This window comes from Salvelinus fontinalis, chromosome 28, assembly GCF_029448725.1.
Source record: "Salvelinus fontinalis isolate EN_2023a chromosome 28, ASM2944872v1, whole genome shotgun sequence".
In the NCBI taxonomy this organism is placed as follows: domain Eukaryota; kingdom Metazoa; phylum Chordata; class Actinopteri; order Salmoniformes; family Salmonidae; genus Salvelinus; species Salvelinus fontinalis.
The window spans coordinates 47161409-47175382 of record NC_074692.1 but is presented as its reverse complement, the minus strand read 5'-3'; the positions used below and the strand labels follow the sequence as shown (position 1 = coordinate 47175382).

At 48.7% G+C, this 13974-nt stretch overlaps 1 protein-coding gene across 1 annotated transcript; it reads left to right on the top strand.

Moving 5' to 3' along the window:
• The first annotated feature begins 7509 nt into the window (after positions 1 to 7509).
• LOC129825795 (histidine-rich glycoprotein-like) lies at positions 7510 to 8538 on the top strand. The gene has a single exon (XM_055885937.1). The coding sequence runs from the start codon at positions 7510 to 7512 to the stop codon at positions 8536 to 8538; it is 1029 nt and encodes a 342-aa protein (XP_055741912.1).
• The last annotated feature ends 5436 nt before the right edge of the window (positions 8539 to 13974 follow it).

The window sequence follows — 13974 nt, the reverse complement described above, 5'->3', positions numbered from 1 at the left end:
CCTGTAGAGCTCTACCATATTCCCCAGTACAGCTCTACCATATTCCCCTGTACAGCTCTACCATATTCCCCTGTACAGCTCTATCATATTCCCCAGTACAGCTCTATCATATTCCCCAGTACAGCTCTACCATATTCCCCCTGTACAGCTCTACCATATTCCCCCAGTACAGCTCTACCATATTCCCCTGTACAGCTCTACCATATTCCCCTGTACAGCTCTACCATATTCCCCTGTACAGCTCTACCATATTCCCCAGTACAGCTCTATCATATTCCCCTGTACAGCTCTATCATATCCCCCAGTACAGCTCTACCATATTCCCCATTACAGCTCTACCATATTCCCCAGTACATCTCTACCATATTCCCCCAGTACAGCTCTACCATATTCCCCTGTACAGCTCTACCATATTCCCCCTGTACAGCTCTACCATATTCCCCTGTACAGTTCTACCATATTCCCCCTGTACAGCTCTACCATATTCCCCTGTACAGCTCTACCATATTCCCCTGTACAGCTCTACCATATTTCCCAGTACAGCTCTACCATATTCCCCAGTACAGCTCTACCATATTCCCCAGTACAGCTCTACCATATTCCCCCTGTACAGCTCTACCATATTCTCCCTGTACAGCTCTACCATATTCCCCCTGTACAGCTCTACCATATTCCCCTGTACAGCTCTACCATATTCCCCCTGTACAGCTCTACCATATTCCCCAGTACAGCTCTACCATAGTCCCCTGTACAGCTCTACCATATTCCCCTGTACAGATCTACCATATTCCCCCTGTACAGCTCTACCATATTCCCCCTGTACAGCTCTACCATATTCCCCAGTACAGCTCTACCATATTCCCCCAGTACAGCTCTACCATATTCCGCAGTACAGCTCTACCATATCCCCCTGTACAGCTCTACCATATTCCCCCTGTACAGCTCTACCATATTCCCCTGTACAGCTCTACCATATTCCCCCTGTACAGCTCTACCATATTCCCCAGTACAGCTCTACCATATTCCCCCTGTACAGCTCTACCATATTCCCCCAGTACAGCTCTACCATATTCCCCTGTACAGCTCTACCATATTCCCCCTGTACAGCTCTACCATATTCCCCCTGTGCAGCTCTACCATATTCCCCTGTACAGCTCTACCATATTCCCCTGTACAGCTCTACCATATTCCCCTGTACAGCTCTACCATATTCCCCTGTACAGCTCTACCATATTCCCACTGTACAGCTCTACCATATTCCCCCTGTACAGCTCTACCATATTCCCCCTGTACAGCTCTACCATATCCCCCTGTACAGCTCTACCATATTCCCCCTGTACAGCTCTACCATATTCCCCTGTACAGCTCTACCATATTCCCCTGTAGAGCTCTACCATATTCCCCAGTACAGCTCTACCATATTCCCCTGTACAGCTCTACCATATTCCCCTGTACAGCTCTACCATATTCCCCAGTACAGCTCTATCATATTCCCCAGTACAGCTCTACCATATTCCCCCTGTACAGCTCTACCATATTCCCCCAGTACAGCTCTACCATATCCCCCAGTACAGCTCTACCATATTCCCCAGTACAGCTCTACCATATTCCCCAGTACAGCTCTACCATATTCCCCTGTACAGCTCTACCATATTCCCCTGTACAGTTCTACCATATTCCCCCTGTACAGCTCTACCATATTCCCCTGTACAGCTCTACCATATTCCCCAGTACAGCTCTACCATATTCCCCAGTACAGCTCTACCATATTCCCCAGTACAGCTCTACCATATTCCCCAGTACAGCTCTACCATATTCCCCCTGTACAGCTCTACCATATTCTCCCTGTACAGCTCTACCATATTCCGCCTGTACAGCTCTACCATATTCCCCTGTACAGCTCTACCATATTCCCCTGTACAGCTCTACCATATTCCCACTGTACAGCTCTACCATATTCCCCCTGTACAGCTCTACCATATTCCCCCTGTACAGCTCTACCATATTCCCCGGTACAGCTCTACCATATTCCCCTGTACAGCTCTACCATATTCCCCTGTAGAGCTCTACCATATTCCCCAGTACAGCTCTACCATATTCCCCTGTACAGCTCTACCATATTCCCCAGTACAGCTCTACCATATTCCCCAGTACAGCTCTACCATATTCCCCAGTACAGCTCTACCATATTCCCCCTGTACAGCTCTACCATATTCCCCTGTACAGCTCTACCATATTCCCCTGTACAGCTCTACCATATTCCCCTGTACAGCTCTACCATATTCCCCTGTACAGCTCTACCATATTCCCCAGTACAGCTCTATCATGTTCCCGTGTACAGCTCTATCATATTCCCGTGTACAGCTCTACCATATTCCCCAGTACAGCTCTACCATATTCCCCAGTACAGCTCTACCATATTCCCCCAGTACAGCTCTACCATATTCCCCCAGTACAGCTCTACCATATTCCCCTGTACAGCTCTACCATATTCCCCCTGTACAGCTCTACCATATTCCCCTGTACAGTTCTACCATATTCCCCCTGTACAGCTCTACCATATTCCCCCAGTACAGCTCTACCATATTCCCCCAGTACAGCTCTACCATATTCCCCAGTCTTTAGTTTAAAGTCACTGATTTTGATCAATAAAATAGTGATGTCATTATTATGCTATTCCGATTCCCCGCGTGGGATTGGATATATCGACTCCAGGATAAATTATTCTGTGAGGTCACGACAGCTCATCATCTTTTTTAAATACAAACATGACAAGTTAAAGCTTGTACACTGGTCTGGTAAATATTCAGAACAACGGACTGCTGAGGACAAGCTTTTAGTTCAGGGTGTCACATTGTCACAAAATTCAGGGGTGATCACTATCACAACTCAACGACACAGCCAATACAACGATGAACAGAAATCTGTCTCCTGACAAACTGCAGGACATCCGCTGTTACAGGGGCTTAAATTCACCCGAGGAAAGCATTTCTATTTGGCTTTGTTCCGCTGTACGAGGCGGTTCAGACTGCAGGCTCTAGGGGATTTCAAAGGCCAAATAACAAGAATAAAATGAAAGAAAGGCTTGTAGAGAAGAGGTTTTAAATGTGTTCTGGTTATCTTTCTGCGCTGCTTTGGAATCAGAACAGGGTCCTCTTCATTCACATTTAGTCTGGAGGAAGTGCCTGTCAGATTAATTCTGTTTCAAGTGTAATAATCATAAGAGTCCTAACACAGGATCATGTTTGTAGTGTGTGTGTGTGGACTGCAGGCCGCTCCTGTTGAAGATCTCCCGGGTGTCTAGCTGAGAGGCTGATGTGTGTCTTCCAGTCACCCTAGGAGGGCCAGTCTTGTACTCTATCACCTGCAAGTGGCCCAACAGGGAGAAGAGATAGAAGATGGAGTGTATCTCTCTCTCTGTGATAAAGTAGAGAAGGGGGTCATCGATTCTGCGGCCTCAGAGCCCAGCGCCCAGACAAAGACCCCAGCAGCCCAAGCTGTAGAATGTTCACTCTGCTATCACACAGCAAGCTTCTACCCACAAGCCATAAAACTGCTGAACAGTTTAAAAAAAAAATCCCTGTGGAAAACAAATTAGCATAATAAACAAATCCCCATCAAGATAAACTCAGCAAAAAAAAAGAAACATCCCTTTTTCAGGATCCTGTCTTTCAAAGATAATTTTTTACTGTGAGACGCCTAAGACAGCGCTACAGGGAGACAGGACGGACAGCTGATCGTCCTCGCAGTGGCAGACCACGTGTAACAACACCTGCACAGGATCGGTACATCCGAACGTCACACCTTCGGGACAGGTACAGGATAGCAACAACTGCCCGAGTTACACCAGGAACACACAATCTCTCCATCAGTGCTCAGACTGTCCGCAATAGGCTGAGAGAGGCTGGACTGAGGGCACAAACCCACCGTCGCTGGACCAGACAGGATTGTCAAAAAGTGCTCTTCACTGACGAGTCGCGGTTTTGTCTCACCAGGGGTGATGGTCGGATTTGTGTTATCGTCGAAGGAATGAGCGTTACACCGAGGCCTGTACTCTGGAGGGATCGATTTGGAGGTGGAGGGTCCGTCATGGTCTGGGGCGGTGTGTCACAGCATCATCGGACTGAGCTTATTCTCATTGCAGGCAATCTCAACGCTGTGCGTTACAGGGAAGACATCCTCCTCCCTCATGTGGTACCCTTCCTGCAGGCTCATCCTGACATGACCCTCCAGCATGACAATGCCACCAGCCATACTGCTCGTTCTGTGCGTGATTTCCTGCAAGACAGGAATGTCAGTGTTCTGCCATGGCCAGCGAAGAGCCCGGATCTCAATCCCATTGAGCACGTCTGGGACCTGTTGGATCGGAGGGTGAGGGCTAGGGCCATTCCCCCCAGAAATGTCTGGGAACTTGCAGGTGCCTTGGTGGAAGAGTGGGGTAACATCTCACAGCAAGAACTTACAAATCTGGTGCAGTCCATGAGGAAGAGATGCAATGCAGTACTTAATGCAGCTGGTGACAGAGCTAGAGCAGTGTTGGTCAGACCAGGAGACATCCCATCTGAGGTGAAAGGTGACAGAGCTAGAGCAGTGTTGGTCAGACCAGGAGACATCCCATCTGAGGTGAAAGGTGACAGAGCTAGAGAGGTGTTGGTCAGACCAGGAGACATCCCATCTGAGGTGAAAGGTGACAGAGATAGAGAGGTGTTGGTCAGACCAGGAGACATCCCATCTGAGGTGAAAGGTGACAGAGATAGAGAGGTGTTGGTCAGACCAGGAGACATCCCATCTGAGGTGAAAGGTGACAGAGCTAGAGCAGTGTTGGTCAGACCAGGAGACATCCCATCTGAGGTGAAAGGTGACAGAGCTAGAGCAGTGTTGGTCAGACCAGGAGACATCCCATCTGAGGTGAAAGGTGACAGAGATAGAGAGGTGTTGGTCAGACCAGGAGACATCCCATCTGAGGTGAAAGGTGACAGAGCTAGAGCAGTGTTGGTCAGACCAGGAGACATCCCATCTGAGGTGAAAGGTGACAGAGATAGAGAGGTGTTGGTCAGACCAGGAGACATCCCATCTGAGGTGAAAGGTGACAGAGCTAGAGCAGTGTTGGTCAGACCAGGAGACATCCCATCTGAGGTGAAAGGTGACAGAGATAGAGAGGTGTTGGTCAGACCAGGAGACATCCCATCTGAGGTGAAAGGTGACAGAGCTAGAGCAGTGTTGGTCAGACCAGGAGACATCCCATCTGAGGTGAAAGGTGACAGAGATAGAGAGGTGTTGGTCAGACCAGGAGACATCCCATCTGAGGTGAAAGGTGACAGAGATAGAGCAGTGTTGGTCAGACCAGGAGACATCCCATCTGAGGTGAAAGGTGACAGAGATAGAGCAGTGTTGGTCAGACCAGGAGACATCCCATCTGAGGTGAAAGGTGACAGAGATAGAGTGGTGTTTACCAGACCAGGAGACATCCCATCTGAGGTGAAAGGTGACAGAGATAGAGAGGTGTTGGTCAGACCAGGAGACATCCTATCTGAGGTGAAAGGAGACAGAGATAGAGCAGTGTTGGTCAGACCAGGAGACATCCCATCTGAGGTGAAAGGTGACAGAGATAGAGAGGTGTTGGTCAGACCAGGAGACATCCCATCTGAGGTGAAAGGTGACAGAGATAGAGCAGTGTTGGTCAGACCAGGAGACATCCCATCTGAGGTGAAAGGTGACAGAGATAGAGAGGTGTTTACCAGACCAGGAGACATCCCATCTGAGGTGAAAGGTGACAGAGATAGAGAGGTGTTGGTCAGACCAGGAGACATCCCATCTGAGGTGAAAGGTGACAGAGAGGTGTTTGTCAGACCAGGAGACATCCCATCTGGGGTGAAAGGTGACAGAGATAGAGCAGTGTTGGTCAGACCAGGAGACATCCCATCTGAGGTGAAAGGTGACAGAGATAGAGAGGTGTTGGTCAGACCAGGAGACATCCCATCTGAGGTGAAAGGTGACAGAGATAGAGAGGTGTTTATCAGACCAGGAGACATCCCATCTGAGGTGAAAGGTGACAGAGCTAGAGAGGTGTTGGTCAGACCAGGAGACATCCCATCTGAGGTGAAAGGTGACAGAGCTAGAGAGGTGTTGGTCAGACCAGGAGACATCCCATCTGAGGTGAAAGGTGACAGAGATCGAGCAGTGTTGGTCAGACCAGGAGACATCCCATCTGAGGTGAAAGGTGACAGAGATAGAGAGGTGTTTATCAGACCAGGAGACATCCCATCTGAGGTGAAAGGTGACAGAGATAGAGCAGTGTTGGTCAGACCAGGAGACATCCCATCTGAGGTGAAAGGTGACAGAACTAGAGAGGTGTTTATCAGACCAGGAGACATCCCATCTGAGGTGAAAGGTGACAGAGCTAGAGCAGTGTTGGTCAGACCAGGAGACATCCCATCTGAGGTGAAAGGTGACAGAACTAGAGAGGTGTTTATCAGACCAGGAGACATCCCATCTGAGGTGAAAGGTGACAGAGATACAGAGGTGTTGGTCAGACCAGGAGACATCCCATCTGAGGTGAAAGGTGACAGAGAGGTGTTTATCAGACCAGGAGACATCCCATCTGAGGTGAAAGGTGACAGAGATAGAGCCTGGTTTACCAGACCAGGAGACATCCCATCTGAGGTGAAAGGTGACAGAGCTAGAGCAGTGTTAGTCAGACCAGGAGACATCCCATCTGAGGTGAAAGGTGACAGAGATAGAGCAGTGTTTATCAGACCAGGAGACATCCCATCTGAGGTGAAAGGTGACAGAGATAGAGAGGTGTTGGTCAGACCAGGAGACATTCCATCTGGGGTGAAAGGTGACAGAGACAGAGCAGTGTTGGTCAGACCAGGAGACATCCCATCTGAGGTGAAAGGTGACAGAGCTAGAGAGGTGTTGGTCAGACCAGGAGACATCCCATCTGAGGTGAAAGGTGACAGAGATAGAGCAGTGTTGGTCAGACCAGGAGACATCCCATCTGAGGTGAAAGGTGACAGAGAGGTGTTGGTCAGACCAGGAGACATCCCATCTGAGGTGAAAGGTGACAGAGAGGTGTTTACCAGACCAGGAGACATCCCATCTGAGGTGAAAGGTGACAGAGATAGAGAGGTGTTGGTCAGACCAGGAGACATCCCATCTGAGGTGAAAGGTGACAGAGATTGAGCAGTGTTGGTCAGACCAGGAGACATCCCATCTGGGGTGAAAGGTGACAGAGATAGAGAGGTGTTGGTCAGACCAGGAGACATCCCATCTGAGGTGAAAGGTGACAGAGATAGAGCAGTGTTGGTCAGACCAGGAGACATCCCGAAAATCGGTTCTCTCACAAAATCATCTGTAGCGTCCGAACGATTTGGCCCTCTACGGAAAGGTGAGACAAACATGATGGTGTTTTACTCTAGGACCTCCACAAGTGTCAGGAGAAAAGTCTGAAGTCGGTACAGCCTCTGTCTGTAACGTCCAAACCGCAAAAGCGAGACTCTTACGGACATGTTGGTTGTTTTGCTCCAGGGTGCCCACAGGCCTCACAAGGTCTCCCGGTACAGGGACAGGGTGCAGGGTGCCCACAGGCCTCACAAGGTCTCCCGGTACAGGGACAGGGTGCAGGGTGCCCACAGGCCTCACAAGGTCTCCCGGTACAGGGACAGGGTGCAGGGTGCCCACAGGCCTCACAAGGTCTCCCGGTACAGGGACAGGGTGCAGGGTGCCCACAGGCCTCACAAGGTCTCCCGGTACAGGGACAGGGTGCAGGGTGCCCACAGGCCTCACAAGGTCTCCCGGTACAGGGACAGGGTGCAGGGTGCCCACAGGCCTCACAAGGTCTCCCGGTACAGGGACAGGGTGCAGGGTGCCCACAGGCCTCACAAGGTCTCCCGGTACAGGGACAGGGTGCAGGGTGCCCACAGGCCTCACAAGGTCTCCCGGTACAGGGACAGGGTGCAGGGTGCCCACAGGCCTCACAAGGTCTCCCGGTACAGGGACAGGGTGCAGGGTGCCCACAGGCCTCACAAGGTCTCCCGGTACAGGGACAGGGTGCAGGGTGCCCACAGGCCTCACAAGGTCTCCCGGTACAGGGACAGGGTGCAGGGTGCCCACAGGCCTCACAAGGTCTCCCGGTACAGGGACAGGGTGCAGGGTGCCCACAGGCCTCACAAGGTCTCCCGGTACAGGGACAGGGTGCAGGGTGCCCACAGGCCTCACAAGGTCTCCCGGTACAGGGACAGGGTGCAGGGTGCCCACAGGCCTCACAAGGTCTCCCGGTACAGGGACAGGGTGCAGGGTGCCCACAGGCCTCACAAGGTCTCCCGGTACAGGGACAGGGTGCAGGGTGCCCACAGGCCTCACAAGGTCTCCCGGTACAGGGACAGGGTGCAGGGTGCCCACAGGCCTCACAAGGTCTCCCGGTACAGGGACAGGGTGCAGGGTGCCCACAGGCCTCACAAGGTCTCCCGGTACAGGGACAGGGTGCAGGGTGCCCATAGGCCTCACAAGGTCTCCCGGTACAGGTTGAAAAAATGAAAGGAAGTACAGGGCATTCAGAAAGTATTCAGACTCCTGGACTTTTTCCACATTTTGTTACGTTATTCTAAAATGGATTTAATATTATGTTTTTCAGCAATCTACACACAATACCCCATAATGACAAAGCGAAAACAATAATGTTTTGTATTCTGTGTTGTGTTGCTACCATGTTGTGCTGCTACCATGTTGTTATCATGTTGTGTTGCTGTCATGTTGTGTTGCTACCATGTTGTGCTGCTACCATGTTGTGTTGCTACCATGTTGTTATCATGTTGTGTTGCTACCATGTTGTTATCATGCTGTGTTGCTACCATGTTGTTGTCATGTTGTGTTGCTGCCATGTTGTTGTCATGTTGTGTTGTTACCATGTTGTTATCATGTTGTGTTGCTACCATGTTGTTATCATGTTGTGTTGCTGCCATGTTGTTGTCATGTTGTGTTGTTACCATGTTGTGCTGCTACCATGTTGTGTTGTTACCATGTTGTGTTGCTACCATGTTGTGTTGCTACCATGTTGTGCTGCTACCATGTTGTGTTGCTACCATGTTGTGTTGCTACCATGTTGTGCTGCTACCATGTTGTGTTGCTACCATGTTGTGTTGCTACCATGTTGTTATCATGCTGTGTTGCTACCATGTTGTTGTCATGTTGTGTTGCTGCCATGTTGTTGTCATGTTGTGTTGCTGCCATGTTGTTGTCATGTTGTGTTGCTGCCATGTTGTGTTGCTACCATGTTGTTATCATGTTGTGTTGCTACCATGTTGTTATCATGTTGTGTTGCTACCATGTTGTGTTGCTACCATGTTGTTATCATGTTGTGTTGCTACCATGTTGTGTTGCTACCATGTTGTTGTCATGTTGTGTTGCTACCATGTTGTTATCATGTTGTGTTGCTACCATGTTGTTGTCATGTTGTGTTGCTGCCATGTTGTGTTGCTACCATGTTGTTATCATGTTGTGTTGCTACCATGTTGTTATCATGTTGTGTTGCTACCATGTTGTGTTGTTATCATGTTGTGTTGCTACCATGTTGTGTTGCTACCATGTTGTTATCATGTTGTGTTGCTACCATGTTGTTATCATGTTGTGTTGCTACCATGTTGTTGTCATGTTGTGTTGCTGCCATGTTGTTGTCATGTTGTGTTGCTACCATGTTGTTATCATGTTGTGTTGCTACCATGTTGTGTTGCTACCATGTTGTTATCATGTTGTGTTGCTACCATGTTGTTATCATGTTGTGTTGCTACCATGTTGTGTTGTTATCATGTTGTGTTGCTACCATGTTGTGTTGCTACCATGTTGTTATCATGTTGTGTTGCTACCATGTTGTTATCATGTTGTGTTGCTACCATGTTGTTGTTATGTTGTGCTGCTACCATGTTGTTGTCATGTTGTGTTGCTGTCATGTTGTGTTGCTACCATGTTGTTGTCATGTTGTGTTGCTGTCATGTTGTGTTGCTACCATGTTGTTGTCATGTTGTGTTGCTACCATGTTGTGTTGCTACAATGTTGTTGTCATGTTGTGTTGCTACCATGTTGTTGTCATGTTGAGTTGCTACCATGTTGTTGTCTTAGGTCTCTCTTGTCGTGATGTGTGTTTTGTCCTATATTTATATATATCTTTTTTTTATCCCAGCCCTCGTCCGCGCAGGAGGCCTTTTGCCTTTTGGTAGGCCGTCATTGTAAATAGGAATTTATTCTTAAATTCTTAAATGACTTGCCTAGTTAAATAAAGGAAAAAAAATGTTTTTCATATAATAAATATATACAGTATATATATAATACAAATCTCTCTATATATATATACAGTGGGGCAAAAAAGTATTTAGTCAGCCACCAATTGTGCAAGTTCTCCCACGTAAAAAGATGAGAGGCCTGTAATTTTCATACTAAATACTTTTTTGCCCCACTGTATATATATATATATATATATATATATATATATATATATATATATATACATTTGCCCCACTGTGTGTGTGTATATATATATATGGTACTGTGTGTATATATATATATATATATATATTAGATGAGGCCATTACATATATATATATATATATACACACACACACACACACACACAGTACCAGTCAAAAGTTTGGAAACACTTCCTCATTTATGGGTGTTTCTTTATTTGTACTATTTTCTACATTGTAGAATAATAGTGAAGACATCAAAACTATGAAATAACACATAAGGAATCATGTCGTAACCCCCAAAAATCTTAAACTAATCCAAATATATTGTATATTTGATATTCTTCAAAGTAGCCACCCTTTGCTTTAATTTATGAATGAGGTCCAAGGCAGAGGGTTCTCGGTTGGAGGTGGACACTCATCAGACAGTCCTTGCCCTTTGAAACCCACGCCCACCACGACATATAGCACCGCCCACCATGACATGTAGCACCGCCCACCACGACATATAGCACCGCCCACCATGACATATAGCACCGCCCACCACGACATATAGCACCGCCCACCATGACATATAGCACCGCCCACCACGACATATAGCACCGCCCACCACGACATATAGCACCGCCCACCACGACATATAGCACCGCCCACCACGACATATAGCACCGCCCACCATGACATTTTTTTTTTTTTCTTTTTTTTTACCTTTATTTAACTAGGCAAGTCAGTTAAGAACAAATTCTTATTTTCAATGACGGCCTAGGAACAGTGGGTTAACTGCCTGTTCAGGGGCAGAACGACAGATTTGTACCTTGTCAGCTCGGAGATTTGAACTTGCAACCTTCCGGTTACTAGTCCAACGCTCTAACCACTAGGCTACCCTGCCGCCCCACATATAGCACCGCCCACCATGACATATAGCACCGCCCACCATGACATATAGCACCGCCCACCATGACATATAGCACCGCCCACCACGACATATAGCACCGTGACATATAGCAACGCCCACCATGTCATATAGCAACGCCCACCGTGACATATAGCAACGCCCACCATGTCATATAGCAACGCCCACCATGTCATATAGCACCGCCCACCACGACATATAGCAACGCCCACCATGTCATATAGCACCGCCCACCACGACATATAGCACCGTGACATATAGCAACGCCCACCATGTCATATAGCAACGCCCACCATGTCATATAGCAACGCCCACCATGTCATATAGCAACGCCCACCATGTCATATAGCAACGCCCACCATGTCATATAGCAACGCCCACAATGTCATATAGCAACGCCCACCATGTCATATAGCACCGCCCACCACGACATATAGCACCGCCCACCACGACATATAGCACCGCCCACCACGACATATAGCACCGTGACATATAGCAACGCCCACCATGTCATATAGCAATGCACACCATGACATATAGCACCGCCCACCGTGACATATAGAAACGCCCACCATGTCATATAGCAATGCACACCATGACATATAGCAACGCCCACCATGTCATATAGCACTGCCCACCACGACATATAGCACCGCCCACCACGACATATAGCACCGTGACATATAGCAACGCCCACCGTGACATATAGCAACGCCCACCATGTCATATAGCAACGCCCACCATGTCATATAGCACCGCCCACCACGACATATAGCAACGCCCACCATGTCATATAGCACCGCCCACCACGACATATAGCACCGCCCACCACGACATATAGCACCGCCCACCATGACATATAGCACTGGAACCCTCTGTCTTCCTGTCTCTGGAACCCTCTGTCTCTGGAACCCTCTGTCTTCCCGTCTCTGGAACCCTCTGTCTTCCTGTCTCTGGAACCCTCTGTCTTCCTGTCTCTGGAACCCTCTGTCTTCCTGTCTCTGGAACCCTCTGTCTTCCTGTCTCTGGAACCCTCTGTCTCTGGAACCCTCTGTCTTCCTGTCTCTGGAACCCTCTGTCTTCCCGTCTCTGGAACCCTCTGTCTTCCCGTCTCTGGAACCCTCTGTCTTCCCGTCTCTGGAACCCTCTGTCTTCCCGTCTCTGGAACCCTCTGTCTTCCCGTCTCTGGAACCCTCTGTCTTCCCGTCTCTGGAACCCTCTGTCTTCCCGTCTCTGGAACCCTCTGTCTTCCTGTCTCTGGAACCCTCTGTCTCTGGAACCCTCTGTCTTCCTGTCTCTGGAACCCTCTGTCTTCCTGTCTCTTGAACCCCCTGTCTTCCCGTCTCTGGAACCCTCTGTCTTCCTGTCTCTGGAACCCTCTGTCTTCCTGTCTCTGGAACCCTCTGTCTCTGGAACCCTCTGTCTCTGGAACCCTCTGTCTCTGGAACCCTCTGTCTTCCTGTCTCTGGAACCCTCTGTCTCTGGAACCCTCTGTCTCTGGAACCCTCTGTCTCTGGAACCCTTTGTCTTCCTGTCTCTGAAACACTGTCTTCCTGTCTCTGGAACCCTCTGTCTTCCTGTCTCTGGAACCCTCTGTCTTCCTGTCTCTGGAACCCTCTGTCTTCCTGTCTCTGGAACCCTCTGTCTTCCTGTCTCTGGAACCCTCTGTCTTCCTGTCTCTGGAACCCTCTGTCTTCCTGTCTCTGGAACCCTCTGTCTTCCTGTCTCTGGAACCCTCTGTCTTCCTGTCTCTGGAACCCTCTGTCTTCCTGTCTCTGGAACCCTCTGTCTTCCTGTCTCTGAAACACTGTCTTCCTGTCTCTGGAACCCTCTGTCTTCCTGTCTCTGGAACCCTCCGTCTTCCTGTCTCTGGAACCCTCTGTCTTCCTGTCTCTTGAACCCTCTGTCTTCCTGTCTCTGGAACCTTCTTCCTCATGCTAACCAGAAGAGAGTGAGAGAGACTCCAATAACTACCGTGGAATATGCGTCAACAGCAACCTTGGGAAAATCCTCTGCATTATCATTAACAGCAGACTTGTACATTTCCTCAGTGAAAACAATGTACTGAGCAAATGTCAAATTGGCGTTTTGCCAAATTACCGTACAACGGAGCACATATTCACTCTGCACACCCTCATTGACAAACAAACAAACCAAAACAAAGACAAAGTCTTCTCATGCTTTGTTGATTTCAAAAAAGCCTTTGACTCAATTTGGCATGAGGGTCTGCTATACAAATTGATGGAAAGTGGTGTTGGGGGAAAAACATACAACATTATAAAATCCATGTACGGTTAAAATTAGAGAAAAAAAAAAACATTTCTTTCCACAGGGTTGTGGGGTGAGACAGGGATGCAGCTGAAGCCCCACCCTCTTCAACATATATATCAACGAATTGGCGAGGGCACTAGAACAGTCTGCAGCACTCGGCCTCACCCTACTAGAATCTGAAGTCAAATGTCTTCTGTTTGCTGATGATTTGGTGCTTCTGTCACCAACCAAGGAGGGCCTACAGCAACACCTAGATCTGTCCCCAACCAAGGAGGGCCTACAGCAGCACCTAGATCTGTCCCCAACCAAGGAGGGTCTACAGCAGCACCC

What these genes read in the sequence shown, in the direction of transcription:
- LOC129825795 (XM_055885937.1), top strand. Translation starts at nt 7,510, where the DNA reads ATGTTGGTTGTTTTGCTCCAGGGTGCCCACAGGCCTCACAAGGTCTCC.